Here is a 24,896-nt window from a genome sequence, read left to right as displayed (position 1 = left end):
ATCTCTACAGAGAATTGCTTCTAAAAGCATCGCTTCCACTTTTCTGGTGCCAGATCAGCAGTAAAGGTTCACCTGAAATGTCATCTGGAAAGACCTGATCCCGCATTCATTTCCACATCTGTGTAACTTTGCTCACAGGGGAAATTTAATTGTGTCTGAGTCCCATAAACCCCAGCAAGATGTAGGGTTCTTTGAATAGAAATGGGTTATATTTAAGTAGTTATGTTAAGTCTTCTTTATACTATCACACAGTATAGAAATAAGATTTGGGTGTAAAGGAGAAATGGGCCTGTGACATTCACTGAAACTTTTCCTGCTGGTTGCATCCCAAATTATTCAGAAGTATTCAGAAGTATTTAGGGGATCAGGTTTTATCTGGAATATTCCAATTGGTTCTCATGCTCATCTCCATAGTGTCTGGGTGTATTTCAGTTGTGAATTGAGAACATGACTAATGGTATTAACTGGAGGCAAACACAGGTATTAGAAACTGTTGATTTTTTGTAAGCTGATTTCCAGCAGTCGTTCTGCCTACAACTCCCTTTCACTCTGCAGAAAAGCCTTTCTGTAGAGCACATAAAGACCTCAGTGACATATTCTAGGGCTTTGGGGGCTGCATTCCTCTGGAAGCTTCTACAAATTAATAAAAGCACCTAATTTCTTGTATTCATACATGCAGCGCAAGACATAAAGTATGACATTAACGTGTGAGTGACAGCACATCCCTTAAGATGGATGAATGCTGTGAGCTTTCTTTCAGGGCAGTGTCAATTATCCCAGCTCCTGTGATTTCTGTATTATTGCACAGCTCTGCCAAAGCAGCCTCAGTGAGCTCAGTGGTGCTCCTGCAGTGGCCAGCCTGGAGGGAGCAATCAGCTCCTCACGTACCCTGAGAGCCCTGAGGAGGATTTTCCTGACCAGTGGGCAAGCTGCTCTTTGGGCAGAGGAGTTCATTGTCTTGTGATTCCCACACTTTTAATGATTGTGTGTTGAGCATTTGAGTTCAGCTCTGTGTGGAGGTCACTGGTGCTTTTGCCCATGCTCTCTCCATCCTCCCCGAGCTCCTGCTCACATTTCCTAACTGGGGTTGTGGAGGGCATAATGTCCTTTGTGGGACCATTGACTGGAGCTCAGCTCCTTCAGAGGGTGATGTGGGCAGCATCACAGAATCACAGGATGGTGATGTGGACACCATCACACATCACATCCCTGGACAGGTGGCCCCACTTTGGGCTCAGCTGCCTTCACTCTGTGCTGCAGCAGGGCAGGGGTCCCTTCAGGAGGGTTAATTGTCCATGGAATTGCTGCTTGGCACAGACACATCCCTGTGCTGCTCTCCTCAGCGCTGCTCTCCCTGAGCACAGCTGGGAGCAGTCCTTGCTGAGGGTTCTGGGGGCAGGGGTGACACTGAAATCATCCCCATGGCTGTAAGTGAAGCCAGTCCCCCTCTGCAAGAGCAGAACTAAATAACAAACAGATGTGCAGCCTCCTTTGTTTGCATGAGAAGCATTGTCCTGTATCCCACGTTCCTGGCACTCTTCTTCAGCTTTGAGGCTCCTTCAAAGATAGTTCTTATGGAGTCTTCATCACTGAAGTTGCTCCATTCAGGGTCACAGGAGTTATAACCTTTAGATCCTCAAGTTTTTTCCCCCTAAGCACAGAGAACACTCAGCAGATGTGAACATTTTGGCAACTTGGAGAGGAAAATTAAAACTTGAATCCATGCCCTGTTGTGTAGGTTTGCAATGGATGAATGATCAGCCCAGAAATTTGGAGAGTTTCTACTGTTTTATTGTACTTTTTAATGAGATTTTGTCAAATTCAGTCATTGCTTACCCATATTTTTACTGGGTGACTGGAGAGCAATTTATGGGAGATATGAGGAAGAGGTATTTCAGATTAGAGAATTTCAGCTTCTATTTCTGCTTGGTTTTGTTAACTGTTCCTGAACTCCAGCCCAAGGAGAACCTTTGCAGAGAAGATCTTTGTCTCAGATGAAGATGGGGTGGTTCTAACCCTGGCTCTGCCAAAGCCTCCTTTTCCAGAACCACTGCCCAATACTTGCTTTTTAAGATATCTGAAGATAAATAAACAATTTAGGCAAGCTTGCAGCTTCCTTTTGCCTCTCAAACAAGTCAGAAAAGTCTCACTGGCCTCTTTTGCCCCTCTGCCAGTAACTTCTGAGGAAGCCTTTAACACTTTCCTTGTCACAAAGTGGTCAAGGTAATGGCCATCAGATTGAGCAGTGGGGAAGGTATATGAATAAAACCAAACCTTCTGCTATCGCAGCAAGCCAGCACTTCCCAATCTCCTCCTGTAATCAATCTGCATTGTTAATGACTCTGGAAACAGACTGAACTGCTGGGGCTGGCACTGGGAAACTTGCATTACAAACTAACATCTCTTATTAACCTTTCGGTGTTTCCTTCACAGCGCTAATTAGAGCCAAATAAGACCAATGTTTGTGGAACTCTTAAGTTAAAATATAATTTTCAGAGAAAATATGGTAAACTCCAGAGCTCCTGTTTGCTTGGCCTTTCTTTTTAATTATGATAGGGGATGGCTGTTACTTGTTTTACAGAGGCTTACATGATTAATGCTGCAATGTTTCTGTAATTAAAACAGCAAAAAAAGAGATGTGATTGGGGCCTGTATAATTTACAGACATCTCGGCATTCTGGTGGCAGAGCTGCTCTGAGTGTTGCAAAGACGAATCATAAAAATTTATTCTAATTAAAATTGCCAGATTGACTAAACAACAGGTGACTTATATAACTTGAGCGACTTGCACTTGGGGTGAGAAATCATCAGAAATCAGTGAATTATACAAAGCTGCCTATTATTCTGCTAAATGGGAAAGTGTGTGCTTGCCATGGCAACCCGCATCAATTTTGCAGCCTCTGGAAAATACAGGGCCCTTTATTAAAGGCATAATCAGCCCCAGCAGCGTGGTGACCCCGGGCTCTGCAGGGGCAGGGGCAGGGCCTGGGGGCTTGGGGGCAGCCCCTGGGCACAGGTGGGGCAGCAGGTGGACCCTGCCCTGGTACCTGGGGGCTCAGGTGTGAGCCAGCCTCTCCTGAGGGGCTGCTGCCACAAGTTGGGTGCCTGTTACCCTCCAAAACATGGTGCAGTTACATTTATGTGTGTGATAACTATAAATTGATTGGACCTCTGCTAATTAGGCTGCACGCTGCAGGGCAGGAACTGTGACTCCCCTGGGTGCAGGGGAAGGAGCCCACCCGTCTCCAAAATGTGATGTGGGTGAGTGTCTGAGCTGCTCCAGCTCCTGCAGGTGTCTGCTGAGGGGAGACACACCACTGGGTTTGTATGTAGGTTGTTTTACTAAATGATCTATGTAATAATATATAAGTCAAAACTCTGTAATAATTGGCACCAAACAGCACAGAGAACTCGCAGCTTTTATCTGTCTAGAGGGAAGTGCTGCCACTCAAAACTCGGGAGTGCTGTATTTTATTTCTCATGCAGCATATATGAATGTAAGACTAGATGGTTTTAAATGGGTCACAGAATTATTAAGAGGTTTGGCAGCCTTTCCTCCTGGTGCACGCAGGTGCGTGGGGAGTGGGTGGGTGGGCGGCAGGAGCGTGGGCTGTGCCAGGCTCTGGCTGGGTGTGTGTTGCCTTTGCTCAGTCATTTCCCCTTCCCTCCTGCATTTAACCCCTGTGTCTGTTTGGGAAATAAGTTCTTTGTACAAGTATTATTATAGATGTGTGTTAGTCACGATGTGTATAATCACAGCACTCGTAAGGTGGCCCCTGTTTTTGCTGAGTATCTGTAATGGTAGTGATCGGTTTCCCCACTCTCGGCATTAGCTCCCTCAGTGTTTTTATTTTCCAGCAGAAACCCCTTTTTGTTCCATTTTCCTTATTGTATTTCACCCTTTTCCAAGTGTGAAGAACAACTTGCTTCCTAGCTGGCTTCACTGGCTGCCAGCAGGTCGTGTTTCATGACCAGCATCCACAGCTGGCTGGGGCGCTGGCACGTGGCAGCAGGTGACAGCTGGTGACACTGTGTCACCTCACCTTGGGTGACAGCCACACCTGGGCAGGGCACTGGGCCGGCCTCGAGGTCTGGGTGTCACAAACTGGGGAATATTCTAGGTGTATGGAATGACTGGCTGTAGTGAAACCAGAGCTTCATCCCAAAGAAATCCTGGCTGAGCGTCAGTCCCTGCAGGAAAAAGAGTTTAAATTGAACCACAGGGAAAAAAAAAAAAAAAGGGAAAAAAAGATGAAAAGCCCCCTCTCTGAATTGAAGCAATAGGAAATGAAAACTGCTGAGACACACTGTCATGTGGGTAGTGGTGCTACCAACCTTGTGCTGCAGTAATTACCTCTGTGCATGCAATTTGTGCTCAGCTACGACTGATTTCCCACATCATCCGGTGCCCAGGCTATATTCAATCAGTCCCAGCTGGAGAGAGCTATCTTGGATCATTTGGTGAGATTTCACCACAGATGCTGCCTGGCACGCCAGGGAAGGGCTGCAGAGCCCCCTGGCACAGGGGAGCTGTGGGGACAGGGACAGCAGGGTCCCTGTGCCCAGGGACACGGGTGCCGCCGCCCATGGGTGCTGAGCACCTGCAGCTGCTGGGGATGAGTGAAAGGTGAGGAGCTTCGGGCACTTCTGGGGAGAATCTTGGCTGCGCTGGGTGCGTGCTGGAGGCAGAGCAGTCTTGTGGCTGTTCCTGCTCTGTTTCATGTGAAAAATGAAAGAGTGAGAGCGTCGGTTGGGAGTGTTCGCGAGGAGCCAAGGGAGGTGGGTGTCCTCATCTCCTGCAAACCAAACTAGGTCGGGCACTTGATTTCCTCTGCCTGCTTGGCAAGTGTCAGCTTCAGCGAGGAGCCGAGCAGAGCCGGAGCTGTGTGAGTGGGGCACTGCCTGTCTGCTCGGGCTGGTTCTGGCAGCTCTGCAGGGGCTCTGAGCCACTGTCCCGGGACAGGAACTGCCTCAGCTCAGCTCCCTGTGATCCTGGACTGGGCACAGCCTGGGGAGGGGTTATCAGGGACAGCTCCTGTGTGGGAACGGGAGCTGGGCTGGAAACCTGAAGTTAAACTGTGCACAGGAGTAATTCAGGAACTGTCAGAGATGGGTGTTTTTGGGACAGGAGCTGCATTATTGGAGGGTGTAAATACTGCATTATTGGAGGGTCAGGCATGCTCTGTGTGTTCCGGAAATTTACTATATATATGTGTGTGTGTATATATATACATGTAGTAACTATGTATACTAACTATATATAACTATGTACACTAACTACTATATAGTTACTATTTATATATATAGTTATAAATACTAACTATATATGACTATATATAGTAACTACTGTATAGTTACTATGTATATATAGTCCAGTATACTGGACTTTGATTTGTTTTTTACTCTCTGTGTCTACCAGCCCATCATCATCATCATCACACAATGGTTTGGGTGGGAAGGGGCTGTAGGGATCATCTGCAGGGACACCTCCCACCATCCCGTGTTTCTCAGAGCCCCATCCAGCCTGCCTTGGACACTTCCAGGAGTGGGGCACCCTCAGCTTCTCTGGGCAAGCTGTGCCAGGGTCTCAGCACCCCACAGTAAAGGATTCGTTCCTGATGTCTTGTCTGACCTCTGAAGCTGTTCCCCCCTGCCCTGTCACTCCATGCCCGTGCCAGCAGCGCCTTCCAGCTCTCCTGCAGCCCTGTGTTTGTTGTTTGTGCCCCTGCTGTTCCGTGGGAGCTGTGTGAGCAGGATGCCCTGCTGAGTGTCCTGGCAGGCTCCCAGCAGCACTCACAGGTGACTGCTGTGTCCTGCATTGTTCTGACAGGCTCTGCAGCCACTCTCAGGTGAGTGTGGGTCCCACTCATTCACAGACCCTTCCTGTGCAGGGCAGCCCGTCCCCATGACAGGCCACGAGGCACATGATGACTCAGCAGCCTGAATTATTCAGGCAAATTGAATGTGTTTGGCTTGTTCCAAGCTTTTGTTTCCTTTCAGTGCTGTCAGGAGCACGGGTAGCCCTCATTCTTGTATTGCAGCTCATTCAAGTGCCAAGGAGACACAGACAGCTCGAGTATAACTTGTGTTTTACCTTGTCTGTCACTTACTTCCACCTTGCTGGGCTCTTTCTGGGCACTTCTGTGCCTCATGAAAATGTTTATCTTGCACCTACTGATTGCTCCCCTCTGGTATGTGCTGGGTTCTGGGAATTCTCTGCGTCATGTGCTGGAAAAGCCCCTGTAAAATCCAAACCCAGTTCTGTGTCTGTTCCACCCTTTAGCGGAAGTCTATTCACTCATGCAAAAATTTTGACCCGTTAGTCATCACTGTAGGATCCAGAAACCTCATCTTAATGAAGACAAGTAATTAAAATTAACAATTCTACCTGCAATTCCCTCATTGCCTGACCTCTGCTTTGTCAGTCTTCCTCCATTGTTACTGGGTGGATATGTTGAATTAATTCACTGTAAAAATCCACACAAGCCCTTCTTTAGCAGCCTTGCCTTGCAAGGACCACGAGCTCTGGCAAGCACGTGGACAGGAGATGCCCTGTCAGTGCAAACATGTCCCCTGGCTTACTGGACACTGCTCAGGAGCTTCTGGGATAGGTGAACAAATTGCCTTTCACCCCCCAAGCACGTGTCTGGAGATTTAGGAGCTCACTCAAAGCCTTTTGAATCCACCAGGATTCTCTCAGCTGAGACCACTGGGCTTGAAATAGGACCTGAGGGAGATTGGCATCCTCAGGGACGTGCTCTGAGCCTTGCTGGAGACATTGGCCATCCAAGCCTGTGCTCAGAACCAGACTGAGGGAAGAGGAGATCTCTGCAGTGAGCAACACAGAGCCTCGGGAGATGGAGATTTGCCTTGGAAAATTCCAGCTGCAAATGAGATGCATGATTTTAGGAATTAGAATAATTACCCCCTGGAACAGGTTCCCAAGGGATGTGATATATTCTGTATCACTTAGAGTCTTTAAATCACATTTGCATGTTTTTCAGAAAAGCGTGCCTAGTCACTCAGAGTGCAGGGCTGTGCTTGAGGGGCACAGTGTGACAGGCTGAGCCTGCCCTGCTTTTCACCTGGTCCTGCCTGGGCTGAGCCCTGCAGGTCCCTGTGGCAGTTTGGGGTCTGGCACACCCTGGAGGAGAGCTCAGGGCTGTCCCTGGCCAGGGCTGGGGGCTGTGCAGGAATGTGCAGAGCTGAGCAAGGAACGCGGGGATGATTCAGAAGCCAATTCCCCCAGCCAAAATCTGCCTTCTCTTCCCAAACACACGCAGTCCCTTCCTCTGAATCAGATGTCCCCAGGCACTGAGCAATCCTGGCTGGATCAGTGTTTCCAGGACCTTCCTTCCCACCACCCCTGAGTGATGAGAATATTTCTGTAGATCTCATTTCCTGCCCTTTCCCTTTCATCTCTCAGAGCAGCAAGTAAATGAACAGCCCTTTAGTTTTTAGTTACCGCTCTGCACCCAGTGAGCCATCAGAGGCTGTTGACAATGACTTTTCTCTTTTCCGTGCTCCTGCCTGCAGGATTTGGGGAGATAATTCATTTGGTCCTGGTGCTTTGTCAACTTTCAGCACTTGTAATTGCCTAATGATCAGTGCGGATGCTGTTGTTAAGCCTGTTAAAAGTTTGTCCTGCTGAACAGCCAGGCTGTGCCTGTCTCATCGTGTTGTGCCTGCTGTGCTGGCTGGGGCTGCCTTTGATGCTCCCACCCTGGCCCCATCTCTGCTGCTGCTCCCACCCACCTCAGGGGATGGATGGATGGATGGATGGATGGATGGATGGATGGATGGATGGATGGATGGATGGATGGATGGATGGATGGATGGATGGATGGATGCAGCAGGGTGCTGCCCACGCTCAGGAGCTGCACCTGGAGTTACAAATAGCTGAAGAATGATCCCACAGAGAGCCAGATGCTCTCCAGGATGAATGCCCTGTCGGCCCCAAGGAGCCTGGAGCTCGTTGGGGAAGGTGGGAGCTGGTTGGAACGGGTGTCTGTGCCCTGTGGGGTGGGTGAGAGCAGCTCTCTGGAGCAGGCTGTCACTGCTAGAGCACTGCTGTTGAGCAATATGCTGCTATTTCTGCTTTTCCATCTCTCTTGTGCCTTTTCCACCATCATTATAGCTTTTTTAGGGCTCTAATTGGCCACATTTCACGCCACCACCTCTTTTGCTGCTCATCCGAGGTGCCCAGCTGGCTGGTGCCATCTCTGGAAGCCCCTGTTGCTCATCCTCGCCTCTTCCAAGGCCGCTTTTTAATGGCACACACTGAACATCAGTGCATTACCATCCCTTTTCCAAGAGCAGTCTCCATCCACTCTTCTCCCGTCCCCCAGTGCCTCATCCAATTTAATTAATTATCCTTAGTATATTACGCATCCTGTCAAAGTTTTTCCTTTCCGAGCTTTAATGGTTTTTTAATTCTAATGCAGGCTGCCTGTGCGAGTGTTGGAGCAGTGAGGGAGCGTGCAGTGGCAGGGAGGCAGCATTGCAGCAGGTGCTGCAGGCAGCCAGGGTGGGTCCCTGTGGGGAGGGACTGCAGGACTGAGCTGTCCCCATCCCTCTGTGCAGGACTGAGCTGCTCCCTCCCTGTGCTGCTGCTCAGGGGCACAGTCAGGCAGGGGGACACGTTTGGGGTGAGCCCCCTCACCCTTGGTGCATCTGGTGGGACAGGAGGGGGCTGGTGGCTCAGCCCCAGCGTCCTCTCTGCAGCTGCTGAGCTCAGGGCAATGAACCTGACTCTCGTCCTTGTGCTAACTGTGTCTGTAGCACCAATTCCATCAGTCACTGCAGCCCTGCCCTGTGCACAAGGGCTGTGTAAAGGATGTGGTGGGGACTGGTAACGCTGACTGGGGCTGGTACTATCGCTCTGTATTTCCCAGAGACACTTAAAAGGCTTGGTCAGGAAGGTGGTTCAGCAGGGATGACATTGTGAGGTCTCACACTGACTAGCTTTGGGTATTTCCAGATAAAATCTGCTCGGACTAAGAGGGTTGTGGGTTGGTGGTTGTTTTTTCCCTGCCTGTCAGTGTTGCAAAGTGCTTAGGTTTTGAAAATCCAGCTGGGCTCTGTCCGTCTGTCGCACCCTCACTGAGAGTGACGGTGCTGTGGTGCAATTTAGCTGACAGCCCTGTGAGCTGGGGCCAGGAGCCAGCACAATGCAGCCTGACCTGGGGCAGCGCTGCAGGAATGTGCCTCAGGAACCAGAAATCCTCAGAGGCTGCACTGGCAGGAGCTGGGGCAGAGCTGAGCAGCCCGTCCTGGGGAGCGAGGGCATCCCAGCTCTGCACTGGAGCCACAGCAAGGGGTGTGTGGGACGATCCCAGTGAGGTGTGCAGCCCCCACTGGGACCCAGAAGCACTGCCCAGTGCCCGTGGGTTGGCAGCAGCTTGGCTGGAGCTGTGGGGCTGAGTGCTCTCCTTGCAGTGCCTGTGCAAGGCATGGACATGCAGTTATTTTCCATTCCTGTTGCTGAGCAGTCTCCCTGTGGCTCTGACAGCCCCAGACACACTGCAGGGCTTGTTCTCCACCTCACCCCCGTGGCTGTGGGGCCAACAGAACGGGGTGGGGTGGGGCAGGATGAGACCCCGGCTGGATTGCTGGAATTGAGCTTGTCCATGACTCACAGGTAAAGACATTTCCCCAAGCTTATAATGAGGTTTTAGATTTAGCTATTGACCTTAGAATAGTTTTACATGCATGTTTATCTGCCCTTTGGATTAATGAAGGTAAACTTAATTGCCAGAACAAAGTTGCATCTAATTAAATGGGTCAGATTCTCTGACTCTGGCAATTCTGTCATGTCTTCTGTTGGCCCTGGGGCAGTGTAACCCAGAGGTGGCATTTCCCTGGCATTGCTGTTATCCCTGGTTGGTGTGGAGCTGGAGCCTGCTTTGAACCCTTTCTGCAGCTCCATGGCCGTGCAGAGAGAGCAGGAGGGTCCCTGTGAGTCAGGGTGGACAATGTAGAGCAGGTTTGCAGATCTGTCCCTGTCTCTGTGGGATTTTCTGATGCTCTCACCCCCCTAGGCAAACATCTCCTCGTGGTCCATGCCTGTGTTTCAGAGTAAAGATCCACCAGCATGGAAAAACCCTGTGTTCATCTGAAAGAGACTTAAAGTAGAGCACCAGGGAGGGGAAAATGCTGAGCTCCAGGGTGGAGGCGTGAGAGGTCAATGTCATGATGAGAGATGGCCAGCAACCAACATTTCGGTGTTTTAAGAAAAGTGTAAAATTCCCCAGCTCTCCCTTGATGGTGGGGAACGCCCCATTGTGCTGGGAAGCCTTCCAGCTCCCTCCACTCCTCAGAGCTGCACACTTTAGGAAAGTACAAAGAGCTTCTCATAATGTTTTGCCTTGTGGGTACGTCTATGATTAATTCCGTGCAAGCATTACTGGTGCAATAACAATACTGAAGGTCCTAAAACTGCAAAAGGAAACACATTTGGCTCGTGCTTCATCCACAATCACTTACACTTAAGCTATTGATAGCTGATTGGGATCTGTAGACTGCTGGGCTGGTGCCACTGGGTTTCTGAGCGCGCTCAATGGCTGGAACAGACAGCGAGGCTGTAGGTTTTGGCAAGCTGTGGCTCTCATTAGTCAGGCTGACTGTATCTGACACCAGAGATTCCCATCCACCAAGATGAAGCTCACTTCCCTAGGCTTTGGCTGACATCCCAACAATATTTACATGAAGGACAACAGAGGATCAGTGTTAGATTAAGGCTGTGAGTTTCCAGTAGGCAGACAGTTAAATATTCTATTGAAATACTCTTTTGATTATTTAGATAATAATGAAGTTTATGCATGTCCTTGAGAAATCTGGGGAAAGGCAGTTGTTTTATGCTAAGCATGCAAAGATGTGTTTAATCTTGATAATAGGAGTAAATTATGTATCAGCGTTTATAACCTCACTCCTTTATTTCTCACTTGTTGTGTGGAGCCACCAGAAGCCTGGCAGGGAAGGAGGGGGCAGCATCCTCCCCAGGGCACCCTGGCCTTCACATCCCTGCAGGAGGAGCATCAGGACTGATCTGTTTTGTCCTGGCCAAGGGAGGTGCTGGCTGCAGTAAGACATTAACCATGGAGTACTGGTTGAAGTATGACATTAACCATGGAGGTGCTGGCTGCAGTAAGACATTAACCATGAGCCCCCGAGGAGAGGGCAGGGATGTGCCCTGACAGGCTCTGGGCCAGGAGCTGGCCCAGTACAGGCATCCAGGAATTGCTTCTTATCTCCCCCAACTGTAGTTTCTGTTTTGTTGGATTTTTATCAGGGTGGTTGAGTTGCCGTTTTCTGACCGGTGCCTGATTTTGAATAGGACTGAGTAATAATTTGATTTATTGCTGCTGTTGGAATGTGGCTGCCTGGCTGGTCCTGCCTTACCCCCACAGAAAATGTGAATTTGCTTCGTCTATGACAATAGCAGAGAACAGTAACCTTTGGATTAATTTGTTTCAGCGACTAAAGTCCCATTAAATGGGAGGCAGCTGGTGTCAGAGGCATAAACTGAGACAAAGTTTTGCTCCCAATTGTGGGAAATGTGTTTAAACAGACTAGAAATGTTTCCATCTCTGCAGGGTATAATATACTCAAATGGTTGCATTAACATGAAAAAAGTCTAAGGAAGAGTGTATTTAGGACAATCCCTCTGTATCCAGTGCTAATGAAATTGAATTGCAGTAATGAAGTCAGGGGTTGTGGCTGTGTCTGTGCCCGTGCAGGAGCTGCCTCAGCATTAACAGGAGCCGTGCCCGAGAGTGGTGGAGCACTAATGGCTCGAGATGGAGGAGGTCCATCAGAGCCCAGAGTGCTCTCCCCTCGCTCCCAGGCTGGATCCACATCCCAGACCTGTTAGGATGCTAATGAGCCCTGGATGGAGGCACGAGCGCTGGAGTTTCAGAGGTGGAATCCACATCCCGCTGCTCAGGGGCCAGCAGAGCTCCACAGACCACTTAAGAAAAGGATTAATTGGAGTTTAAATGGCGTGTTCCGGCCTTCTGAAAGGGAATTAATTTTTCCTTGTGAATGAGGTGGGGATTGGCCTGCGGTCCTGGGTAAAGGGGAGCAGCCAGCATTAAATTGCATTCCAGCCCATAATTCCTTCTGGGTCTGACTCTGGCGCATGGCACACCCAGAGCACAGCTCCTTCTGGTGATCACCCTCCTTGCCACAGCCTGCTCCTCACCCAGAGGCGTCAGCATCCCCAGGACATCCTGGGCATCGGGGCTGTCCTTGCCCTCTGGGTGCAGCTCCAGGCACCCAGGTGTGCCTGTCCCCCCTCAGTCCTCATTCACAAAGCAGGGACACCTCAGCTATTCATGGTGGTGCAGAGCAGGGCAAGAGGGGAATGGGCAGCTCTTGGCTGTGTAAACCAGAGGGAATCCTCAGCGTTTCCTGGGAGCTGTCTGTGTCTGCAGAGCCCCCTTGCACACCTCTGCTGACCATCCCAGCAGCACTGCCCATGAGCTGCGTGCAGCCACAGGTCCTTAGCAGCAATTGCTCAATAAATAAATCTAAATGACAGCCCTTGTTTCATTAAAATAATTCCTGTGCTTTGTCCAAGCGCTGTTGACCTTCTGTGTTGGGACAGGCAATCCAGGATTAAAAATACAGCATTTTTAGCTTGCATAAATCCCGAATAATGGTGAAAGAGAGGAAAGGAAAGGCTTCTTGTTGCAGTAAAGAGCATTTGTCACTGTCCCTGGTTATTAGTATCCTCTGAGCATTGTGCAGGGGAAGCCACGCCAGGATTACATTGCTGCATTGACTGGAGATTTCTTATTAGGAAAGGCAAGGAAGGCTCTGTGAAGCCCACAGGTCAAAAATATAATACACTATTCCCCACCTCTCGTTTCCTGATGTTATGCTATTAGAGGAGATAAGGGAGAGGTGCAGAGTCTTAATTTACAAGGGAGTGATGAACCACGGCTGGGGACTGTTTGTATTTTGCTGGAGCTTATTATTTTATCTGGAGTGTAACGCAGAGGATCGCTGCCCCTGAGCCTGAAACAGCCACTCCTGTTGGGGTGCAGGGTGTGGGCTCCTCTGGTGTGCTGAGGGTGCTGGGTCCTGAGGAGATGGAGGTGCTGGAGTTGAAAAGAAACCCCGAAGTAGCTGGAAAAGGAGTGTTAAATAATGCAGCTGCGCTTTGTCCATGAAAGATGGCTAACCATGAGTAAACAGCCACAACAGTGTTTGATCCCTTCGTGTTTACTATTTATTCATATTTATTATTCATAAATTCTGTCACAAATGTTGGGCCCGCACCCCAGTGAGACATTTGCATTTTATTTTAAGTTTGATTCCCCCCCCTGCCCCTCAGTTTCATGAACTGAGATTTAATGATTTGCTTTTCCACATTGCTCCCGTGCTGGCTCTCCCTGGTTCTCCTCTTCTTGTTTCAGGAAGAGATTTCTAACATGGAAAAGTGATATTTGAATAGATTCCCCTAAGGCAATCAATTTACTTCTAATTTGTCTGGAACTAAGCTTTTCTTTGTTGCAATGAGAAAGGATTGAAACTGCTGTAAAATTTATTAGCTTCCAGGAAGATTTTGAAATGAATTTTTTAATGATCGTGCTGTTTGCTGTACCCAGGAGCAGTGTCATCGTGATTACAGTATAATCACACGGTTGCTGAAGGAACACCGAGATGTGGAGCTAGAGCTGGGCTCCTGCACGAGGGGACCTGTGGCACTGCCCAGGTACGGGTACCGCCCAGGTATGGGCACCGCCCAGGTACGGGTACCGCCCAGGCATGGGTGCTGCCCAGGTATGGGCACCGCCCAGGTACGGGTACCGCCCAGGTATGGGTGCTGCCCAGGTATGGGCACCGCCCAGGTACGGGTACCGCCCAGGTATGGGTAGTGCCCAGGTATGGGCACTGCCCAGGTACGGGTACCGCCCAGGCGTGGGTGCTGCCCAGGTATGGGCACTGCCAAGGTATGGGTAGTGCCCAGGTATGGGCACTGCCCAGGTACGGGCACCGCCCAGGTATGGGTAGTGCCCAGGTATGGGCGCCGCCCAGGTACGGGTACCGCCCAGGTATGGGTAGTACCCAGGTACTGGCACTGCTAAGGTACAGGCCCCACCCAGGTATGGGTACTGCCCAGGTACTGGCACTGCCCAGGTCTGGACATCACCCAGGTACAGGCACTGCCCAGGTACTCTCACTGCCCAGGTATAGGTCCTGCCCAATACAGGTATTGCCCAGGTACTGGTACTGCCCAGGTGCTGTCACTGCCCAGGTGCTGTCACTGTCCAGGTATGGGTACTGCCCAGGTACTGTCACTGCCCAGGTACTGTCACTGCCCAGGTACTGTCACTGTCCAGGTATGGGTACTGCCCAGGTATGGGTACTGCCCAGGTGCTGTCACTGCCCAGGTTTAGGTACTGCCCAATACAGGTATTGCCCAGGTGCTGTCACTGCCCAGGTACTGTCACTGCCCAATACAGGTACTGCCCAGGTATGGGCACTGCCCAGGTGCTGTCACTGCCCAGGTGCTGTCACTGCCCAGGTACAGGCACCGTGGCTGGCACTGTTGCAGGGCTGGGGGCTTTGGGCTGGGGCCGCTCAGCACAACACTCCCCTGCCCTGTGCATGTCCCAGCAGGCTGGGATCCCTCAGTCCCTCCTTCTCTCCCCTTCTTTCTGGTTCTCAAGCAGCTCCTGCTCCTCTCCCTGTTCCCCTGTAACAGCACAAACGAGCTCTAGTTATCACCCCAGCAAAGCTGCTCTGACACGGATTGGATTGAACCGAGCGCCTGTTTGGAAATGGAAACTCCAGGGACTATTGTCATCGCCCAAATTGCACCTTAGATTGTATAACAGCACATGTCATCTGGCCATTTATCAGGAATATTACATTCCCAGGCACTTGCACCTTGCTACGATTTAACTTTGTCTCTTTGGCCAGCGTTGCAATTCCACTGGAGATAATTCAATTGCCGGGAGCTGAGCGGGCACCCCGCGCACCCGCTTGGCGTTGCTGTGCTGCAGGTGTGGGACAGGGAATGGGGGATTTGCTCACCATGGACATTCCTCAGTCCCCCTGTGATGAGGGAACAGCCCGTGCTGCGTGGAGCTGGGGGCTCTTGCTGCAGTGCCCACCACGTGTCCTCTGCCAGCTCCTGCTGGGCCCTGCCTCTTGGGCATCCGTCCCCTGTCCCTGCTCTTCCCACCAGGAGCTTGCACATGGGATTGGGAAGTGCCAAGGGTCTTGGCTGGGTGGGGATTTTTATCTCTCCCACCAGGTCTACCTGCAGCAGTTGCCTTCGTGCTGGTCTTCTGAGTTGCAAGTAGAGCTCTGATTTGAAATCTGGAGCTTAACGTGGATTTTGCTGGACTTGTTGAGGAACGTGTTTATTCCAGAGGTGGCTGTGGATTTTATGTGAGTTCATATTTGCTATGCAAGAGCTTATGTTTAGTAATGACATTTTTCCTGCCAAGTCTGACTTCAGGATAACTGCTCTGAAACAAGTGCCTTGTTTCAGGTGCCCTGAAACAAGGTTGTGGGTTTGTGCTGGGTGAGGGCAGTCTGGCTGAAACACGGATATTGCTGCAGTGGGACCTGCACATCTCTGGTACAGCAGCTCCCGTGTAGGGCACTTGCCCTCAGGCGAGCTGCTCAGCGTGTCTCTGGGCCAGCTGGGTGCCACATGGGTGCCCCCATGGGTGTCCCCACAGCCTGACTGGCAACTGAACTACCCCCTTAGTGTGCACAGTGTCCTCAGCTCCTTGGAGAGTGCTGCCCAGGTCATGCTCTGGGCCATGGTGGTCTCCATCCCTGGACCATGGTGTTCTCAGTCCCTGTCCATGGTGCTCCCCAGCCCCTGCCAGCTGGCAGGTCCTTGCCAGCCTGGTGCACTGGTGCCCTTGGGGGCTGTGTGTCAGGATGAGGTGCTCACGCTCACACAGAGCAGTGCCAGAGCTTGGGGGTCTCACCCCTCTTTGCCCCTCTGTTGCTCCCCTCCCTTTGCCCATCTCCAGCTCATCTCACCCCTCTTTGCCCCTCTGTTGCTCCCCTCCCTTTGCCCATCTCCAGCTCTGGTCAGCAGCAGTTTCAGCCTGCTCAGCCCTGCCATGAGCACAGGGGTGGGAGCTGCCTGCTCTGGCTGCCAGGCACTCACCGTGTTGTGCTTCTGGTGGTTTTTACCTGGGCTTTGCTCTGTGCACCAAGAACATTTTGTCACTGCAGACAGTAACAGTTATATTGACTAGGGCAGGTCTGGGGCTGTAAAAGAATTTCCTGTTGTTCTATTTCTGATTGTTAAAGTGGTAAAGAACAAGACAGAGCAGTACGGTGATGTGAATGTGGACGTGAATGGCTGTCCTGGGTGCCATCAAAGCTGGGTGAGTCAGACTGAGCTGCAAAGGGCAGCACCAGGAGCGTGCCCAGCAGTCCCTGCCTGCCTCTGCTTGGGGCAGGAGCAGCATGCAGGGATCAGCCCTGGGTCAGCTGCTGGAGGGGCTCAGACCCTGCTGTGCATGCCTTTGGATCGGGGACAGCAGAGGAATGGTGTTTCTGGGTATCCACAGGCCTTGCTCAAGGCGTTTGAATAGTATTTGATACCAGCTGGGGGCTGAGACAGTGATGGATGGGTGGCTAGCTGGAGATGCCCGTTGTGCCATGTGAAGAGGCTGCTGCTGGGGGCTCTGTGCTGGTCCCTGTGTCTGCTGCAGGTCACGGCTGCTCTGGGCAGCCTGCACACATGTTGTCCCCAAGAGCAGGATGGTTCTGGCTGCAGGGCAGCTCTCAAAGCTGGCATGTGTGCTGAGCACAGAACAGAGTGACAGAATGTGCTGTGGAACTACCTGTTGTCTCAGGTCTGTGGATGGTGGTGACCTGTGACCCTCTGCCTGTCAGCCTGGCCTCTTTGAGACTTGTTAACATTCCCTTCCTCATACAAAAGATTGAAACAGTATAATGTAATGTAATGCTTCTCAGCTCCTTTCCTCCCTGCATTTCAGCTGCTGCAGGTTCTAGACAAGCATTGCAATGTCCAAAACTGATAATCTCTGTGGCAGAGGGGCACCAGGCCCTTTAGTGAGCTGTTGTTAAAGTACAGGTGCCTTTGTAGGCTTTGAGGAATATCCGCTTGCAGTAATCAAGGAAGCCCTCCAATTGTTTCTAGCTGTAAAATGTGGCAGCTGGAATAAATGGGTCAAGGCAAGAGCAACCTGCCTGTGCTCCCTCTGGAGTGAGGTTTGCCTTGGCTATGGCAGTGCCATGGACTGGGGGCTGAGCTGTGCTGCTGGGCAGGGAAGGTGAGGAGAAGCAGCTCCCCTGAGCCTGACCAGCCAGCCCAGCACGCTCGCAGATCCAGCTTTTCATGTTTGTGGAGACACTGAAGTGATGTGTGCTCCAGCAACACGCCCAAGGTCACACAGCACAATAAATCAGTGTCTCATCGGGATGAGAATCCGAGATATTTCTGTAGCCCCTCCAGCCATCACCGAGTCCTCTGCTATCACAGCCAGACTACACAACTTTGTATGCCTGTAGCACCCTTTTGAAGTTAAGCTGTGGATAAATAGGGAGACAGCAATATTTTCTGGGCAATTTTTCTTTTTTTTTTTCTATTTTGCTCAAGTACTTGAAATTAGCAGAATCAAAGTATAAGATCATGGGCTTTTAGAGCTCAGTGCTGGTTGTTCAGTGTGTAGGGCTCAGGGCATCCTTCTCTCAAGCTGCTGTAAAGGCAGCTGCCAAAACCCAGACCTCCTCCCCTCCACCCAGCCCCCTGCTCCACATCACTGGCTTGCTGCTCTGATGTAGAGAAAAAGCTGATGTTTTACCCATATATTTTTCAATTAATTGGCTTCTTCACTTTCTTTAAAAAACCTTTTCTTGGTGTTTTTTTTTTTATTTTTTTCTTCCTTCTTTTTTTTTTTGAGGTCTGCCTTTTACTCGTTTATTCTCTGTAAGTGTTAAGCTGCTCATATTTTGGTGCATTGTGTTATGTGCTGAGAATTTTTATCAGCCGCCCTAGTGCTCGCATGTGGTGGAAATACCAATGTGTCTGAGGAGCGGAGGTTATGCACACAGATGTACAGAGCAGCACAAGGAATGGTTTGCAGACGGAGGGAAGGAAATCTGGGCTGAGCCTGCACCTTCCATCCATCAGCCCAGCCCCGACCGAGCGTGGGCTCCTGGGGGTGATGGCATTGGAGCTTTAGTGCTGCTGTGTGGGTTATGGGAGGAAGCAGCCACGTCTTTGCGTGGGGAAAGGCTGTGCTTTAGGAGGGCAGCTGCAATTACAAGCTCTTATCAAATGAAGGAGAAGCCGAGACTGAAAAGCAGCCAGGATCCTGCGGTGTGAGGCAGGAGCCACGGTCGGATGCTCAGCAAAGGCTGGGCATGGTGAAACTGCTGAATTTCATTTCCAGCTTTGCACTTGGCTGAGCCTGGCTGCTTCCCGAGCCTCGCTTTGTCCATCTGTGATGTGGAGGTGAAGCTGTGCAGCCCTCTGGGGCTGACTGACAGTGCAGGAATGCACACAGGCCCCGGGCACCAGGGTTTGCTCTCGCCTGGCAGCCCTTGGACCTGGTCTTGGAGGGTCCTTGGGAAGGGTTAAACCACCAGTCCATATTTCAGCACTGTAAAGTGGTGTTGGGACGACAGCCCCAAGTCGAGAGAAGGAATCTTTATTGCTCCTGTATGAATAAAGCCTCAGCACTGGAAATGACACATTTAATCTTCAGTGGAGTGGACAATCTTGGAGATTTATAAAGCCTCTGTTGTGTGAGAGGTCAGTGGGGATTAAGCAACAAGTTAAAACTCACATATACAGCAGAACCACAAAGAACCTTCCCTCCTCCTCCTTTTCTTTCCTCCCTCTGTTCCCTTCCCCTCCTTGCAAAAAGCCAAGCTTAAATGTCACGTCAAACCAAGCTTAAAACATGGTGGCTTTTAACACTGGCCACTAAACCCGGGAACCACTGGCTCTGAGGGCTTGACACACCGACAGCCCTGTTGTGATGGATTTGCTGCCGTCACTCCTTCTCCAGGCTTCTGTGCTGGTGCTGACAGGTGACACACAACCTATTGGAAATCAAACTCCAGTCTGTAGAGCCTTGAAAGCGATGGCTGTTTGAGGTTCAGTCAGTGCAGTTTGGGGTAGGATCCTCTCTGCAGTGCCCAGCTCGGTGTGGTGCCCCCAGCCCCGGGCAGGCTGGAGGCCGTGGGCACCCCATTCACCGTGCCTTGTGCTTTCTCCTGCAGAGCAGAGCGAGGGCTTCCACTGCCGGGAGGAGTGCCGCATCCTGGGCCACTCGGACAGGTGCTGGATGCCGCGCGGCGCCGTGCCCAGCCGCGCCAAGTCCCCCGAGCACGGCAGGAACGTCATCGCGCTGTCCATCGAGGCCACGGCCGTGGACGCGGAGCCTTACGCGGACTGCGGCGCCAAAAGGACCTTCGCCACCTTCGGCAAGGAGGGCGGCGAGCCCCCGGCCGAGGAGCGCCTCGCCAACCCCAAAGGCAAAAGAACGGTGGACTCGGCCGCCTGCTGCAGCCCCAAGGTGAGCGGCGCCGTGCGCGAGGCCGGCAACGGCTGCGAGGCCGTCAGCCCCGTCACCTCGCCCCTGCACCTGAAGAGCCCCTTGTCCGGCAAGCCGGCGGCGCCCTACGGGGCCGGGCACTGCGCCGGCGGCCGGGAGCCCTTTGGGAACAGTGGCCCTTCCCGGCCCAGCGAGGCCGAGCCCCGGGGCGCGGACAGCGAGAGCAGCGGGCAGGAGGGCAACCCGCTCCTGCAGGCCAGCCGGGAAAAGGACTCGCCCGGCGCCCGGAGACTAAAGGACATCGTCCTCTGAGCGGCACGAGGATGGGGATGAGGCTAAGGGACATCGTCCTCTGAGCGGCACGAGGATGGGGATGAGGCTAAGGGACATCGTCCTCTGAGCAGCGCTCGGCCACAGGAGGATGAGGATGAGGATGAGGGACCGCACGACTCCCAGCGCAGATTGTTTTTATCGCTTACCAATGGTTCACAGATTGCTGTATTTAAAAGCTTTCCCTAAATGTATTGTTTATAAATGGAGCTATCGTTGATGTGACAATCCCACGTGTCTCGAGGGCGGCAGGGGTGTGCAGCCCGAGCGAGGAGCCGTGTTCGGCTTTGGCCGGGAGGCGGCGGGTGGCGGGGGCACAGGCCAGACCCCCCCAGTCCTCAGGAGCGCTCGGTGCCCCCTCCTCGGAGTTTATATATTTTTGTATCTCAAAACGAAGATAAATTTCCATTCCCGGAGAGAATTGAGTGGCCAATTCCCTATTCGGACATCTTTAGTAACCACCCCGGCGGTTTTGTAGTCTGGATGGAGTAGCGGCTGTTTCTTGTGTGGGACTGTTCAAAGTGACAGTCGGGTGAGTTTCAGTTCAAATTCACCCAGCACGAGGTTGTTTGTCTTTTAAGGTGTTGGTGTTTTGCTATGGACACCCCTGCATTTACGAATCCTTTTGCTGTCACATACTTATCTGTACTATTATTGTATTTGATATTGCAAATTACTGTATGTCTAGTGATGGCAAAAGGCTTTCAGGCTTAAAAAACAAGGAATAAAAAAAAAAAATAAATCACAATCATCTTAGTTAAACCTTGGGGAAGCTGCAGTTTGCAGCCCCGGTGGAGCAAGCGCTTCTTCCAGCCCCCACCATTGCCTGCAGCCTCCCCCGGCCCCTGCAGGAAAATGTCAGGGCATTGTGGGAAGCCGTTTTTGGGAAAATCCTGCCTGGATTGCAATTGTCGGATGCACTGTGCTGAACTTTTCCCCTTACCCGTTCCTTTTGCATAATTTCAAGGCAATGCATGGAAAGGTTTTTTTCCAGAAGTTGGCTATTTTGGTTTTTTTCCAGTTCCCAGATTTAGATATCCCTCGCCTCCAGTCATTTCCAAGTCAAAGAGATGGAATTATTTTAAGAGATCTAAATTACATTCTCAATTAGACACACACACTTCCCAGTCAGCGTTTCCCAGCCATGATTGCACCACGAGGGTGTGTGTAGGTATGACATCATGGCATGGAATTTAGACCCTTCTGATTTCTTTCTATCCCTGCATCATAAATAAGTATGGAATGAGCAATAGTGATGTTAATTTAGGGGCAGACAGGTGATACGTAACAACGCTACTAATTCAATTAATGTGCCTTCTTAATGGAGAAAAAATTAAAGCAATTCTTTATTTTTTCTCATAATTAAGGACTTTTTTGTGTGGGTACAAATCTACTCATGTAAAATTGATTTGAAAATTGAGCTACTTTAATAGCCATTTTGTAGAAGGGAGAGAGGGAAGGGATTCCACAGCTCTCTGCTCTCTTGCAGTGATGATTCCTCAGTGAGGTATGAGTAAGGTAGGAGGATTTCAGTTAGTCTATTATTATTATTATTATTATTCTTGCTATTATTATTAACCCTTCACTGAACAGATGTTTCCTACCCTCAATAATGTTTCCTAGAATTTAAAATCGATTCTGGAAGGAAAAATATATAGCTCTTGCCAATGTTTGCTGTACCAGCAAGTTGAAATTAGTGGTTTCTAGAGAAAGAGTCTTTCTAGGTCTACATATCATGATAAAGTATTTGTTACTTGATTTATTTAAATGAAAAACAACCAGAAAACAAGTTCCAGTTGTTATCATCCTCAAAATAAAATTAAACTCCAGCCATTTATTTCTTCAGGGCAGATTGATCTTGCCTGAAGCCACAGCTGGTCTGAGACAGGTCCAGAGTCAGCCTGTTCCCCCTGCCACTTGCTAGGGCCAGGAATTGGGAAAGAATCAACAAAAAACAGTTGTCTAATGAAATTTGTGATGCTTCCCTCACTGGTGTGATGACTACCTCATTCAGCTCCCATCCCACGTGCTAACATGATGTCCTGCACCCCTCCAGAAAGCAAACTGGGGGTTTTCTCCCCTCTTCTGGATTCTGAGCCCATTTTTCAGGGATATGTTGTTTCTGTTCCCGCTGTGTTTCCTGCCTGTGTACTGTTACTGCTGTCATTTATTTCTGATTTTTTTTCCCCAGATGTGTGTTTTATTATAACACGAGCAAAGAGGAGAGGGGCTGGCTCGGGGCTGTTGGAGTAACTGGATGTTCTGCAACTGTTCAGCTGAGTTTATTCTGATGTTACCTGGTTTTGTCAGCTCTGGAAGGTTTTTATTTGGAGGGGGAGAATTTCTCCCGTGTGTTTGCTGAGAGACAGAACCTGCCTTGCCCCATCTGTCAGGTGCTCTTGGCTTCACAGGGCAACGGCTCCGTGTGGCTCCACCATCACCCACACCTCTGCCAGGAGGGGACCCAGCTTCCCCATGGCCCGGGGTGGGCAGTGGGGTCCCCCAGGTGCCCATCACCATCCCCAGGTGCCTGGAAAAGCACCAGCCTTAATTCCTGCCTGCCCCCTGCCTGCGGAGCTGCCACCACCAGCCTTGTGTTTCGGGTGAAAAATAGATGCTAACTGAAAAGGAAGAGAGGAAAAAAAAAAAAAAAAGAAGAAAAAAAATAGAAACATTTCTCTAATTTACCCAGAGGAAACGTTCCTTGCCACTCTGAATAAAAGCACAGCCGAGAAAGAATGTGAAATAATTCTGTATTAAAAGGGGGCATTAAAGAGGTCAGTAAACCCTTATGCCTCCAAGAAAAGCATTTAAGCACCAGTTTTGTGGGCTGACCCGGGCTGCAGTGGGGGATGTGAGCGAGGGGCCCTTCCCTGGTGTGGCCTTGCTGTGCGGGGCCAAGGGGAGACCCAGAGAGCTGCCCTGGCCTCGCTGCCTTGGCCCTCCCCAGAATATTTTGGTGCTCCTGTCACTGTCCCTCTGTGTCACTCGAGATGAGTCCAGGCTCCTGGGCAAATTGCAGTCCCTTGTTTTTTTTTCCTACTTGCATCGAAACCGGCCATGCAAAAAACGTTGCGAGCTGCGGGGCGGGCAGGAAGGCTTTTTGGAAGGGTTCCAGATGTAATTATTGTGCTTTTTAATAACTCAGACCTGTCCTCAGATTTGGTTTAGGAAAAGTCGCTGGGATCTGTTGGTTCCCTTCAGGCACACTTGCTCTGCTCCCTGTTGGTCCAGGAGAGCAGCAAGCACCGACGCTTCTCCCCCGAGCATGACGAGGACCCATCTGGAGCAGCCCTGGGGCTGGGGCCAGGGGCCGAGCTCTTCCCTGCTCCCTTGGGAGCCCCTGGCCTTTCCTCGGGGCTGCAGGGCTGGGCTGGGAGGGATGGTGGAGGGCTGGGGGCAAACTGATGGCTGGAAACATCCCCCCTCCAAGCACTGTCTGCTGAGGTTGTTGCCGTTCCCTGTTTGTTGTGAGCTGGAGGTGGCCTGTGGATCACACTTTGTGCAAAAGTGAATTCCTTTATTTTTTAATTTTTATTTTTCCAAACAGGAAACTAGTTGCTTTTGTGAAGAACACACTGTCTGATGAATATGTTGAAATTATTCTTGGAGGGGGTGGGGGTGGGGGGGAGGGAGAGAAAAAAAAACCAATCTAATTTTGAATGGAAACACATTTGTCTGTCATTGGGGAAAACTGATGGTCTTGTTGCTACAGCTGCTTTTGCAGCTCTGGGTAATCTCTGATCCAACCTGTGAGCTGTGGAACCGCCGGGGAGAAACCCCACTGCCCCTGCTGCTGCTCTGCTGGGGCTGAGACGGAGCCTGCGCTGGTGTCGGCTGATGTTCAGCTGGTCTGAGCTGGGGTGGGGTCTCAGACACCCCTCCCTCCCAAACCGGCTCTGTTCAGCTGATCTGAGCTGGGCTAGGGTCCCAGACACCCCTGGGTTGGGGTCTCAGACACCCCTGGGTTGGGGTCTCAGACACCCCTCCCTCCCAAACCGGCTCTGTTCAGCTGATCTGAGCTGGGGGAAAGGCTCCAGACACCCCTTCCTCACTCCAGACACCCCTCCCTCCCAAACCGGCTCTGTTCAGCTGATCTGAGCTGGGGGAAAGGCTCCAGACACCCCTTCCTCACTCCAGACACCCCTCCCTCCCAAACCGGCTCTGTTCAGCTGATCTGAGCTGGGGGAAAGGCTCCAGACACCCCTTCCTCACTCCAGACACCCCTCCCTCCCAAACCGGCTCTGTTCAGTTGATCTGAGCTGGAGTAGGGTCTCAGACACCCCTCCCTCAGCAGTGGCTCTGTTCAGCTGTTCTGAGCTGGGCTAGGGTCTCCAGACACCCCTGGGTTGGGGTCCCAGCCCCCCTCCCTCAGCAGTGGCCCCAGCAGCAGCAGCACCACCCCGGCGGCCGCGGCACCGAGCGCGGTACGTTCTCGTCATGGTGTCTCCGTTGCCGAGTATATGAAGAATAAATTGTTGTATATGCTGATATGTATGTTATGTACATTTTCACAGTGATTGAATCATTGTAAACAACAAAATGGAAAAAGGAAAAAAAAAAAAGAAGAATCACCATTCTGTCTATTTTATGAAGATGATAAAGCAGCTTTATTAAATTATTATGATTCTGTTTCCAAATGGTGTACCTGCCACATTGGGATTTTTTCATCTGATGAAAACTTTGTTTTCCACCTAAATGTGATTTTCTTTTCTCTGCTTTGAGCATCTAATGCATTTTAGTATTAAAGCAATTATTGAATAAAATGGAAAGTAAGTGTTTGGTTAAATATGCCTCAGTGGGTTTGCTTTGATGGGCTCCGGGTGCTGGTCCTGTGCACGGCTGGGTGCCACCCCAGCCCCGTCCCTGTCCCATGGCTGGTCGGCTTTGGCACCCAGGAGGCTGCAGACCTCAGGCAGAACTTTCCTGGTCCTGAGGAGGGGTCATCACCATCACCATCCCCAGTGGTGATCAGCTGGGACAGGCAGGCTCTGAGCCCCCACGAAACTGGGCACGGTGCTGGTCCTCTGCTCTGCCAGCTTCACCTTCGAG

General features: G+C 51.0%; 1 protein-coding gene across 3 annotated transcripts in view; it reads left to right on the top strand.

Moving 5' to 3' along the window:
• The window catches only part of PCDH19 (protocadherin 19), a 59,899-nt gene extending 36,439 nt beyond the window's left edge, over positions 1–23,460 (top strand). For 2 of the 3 annotated variants that reach the window (XM_063170848.1, XM_063170846.1), the window contains exon 5: positions 19,240–23,460. In XM_063170848.1, the coding sequence (XP_063026918.1) occupies positions 19,240–19,826 (587 nt within the window). In that variant the 3' untranslated portion in view covers positions 19,827–23,460. The remainder of the gene's footprint in view (positions 1–19,239) is intronic. The other variant, XM_063170847.1, reaches the window with a different exon arrangement.
• The last annotated feature ends 1,436 nt before the right edge of the window (positions 23,461–24,896 follow it).

The sequence above is a fragment of the Melospiza melodia genome, chromosome 16 (genome assembly GCF_035770615.1).
Source record: "Melospiza melodia melodia isolate bMelMel2 chromosome 16, bMelMel2.pri, whole genome shotgun sequence".
Taxonomy (NCBI): Eukaryota; Metazoa; Chordata; class Aves; order Passeriformes; family Passerellidae; genus Melospiza; species Melospiza melodia.
Note: the sequence above shows the minus strand (reverse complement) of the source record. Positions and strands in the feature narration are given on the sequence as shown.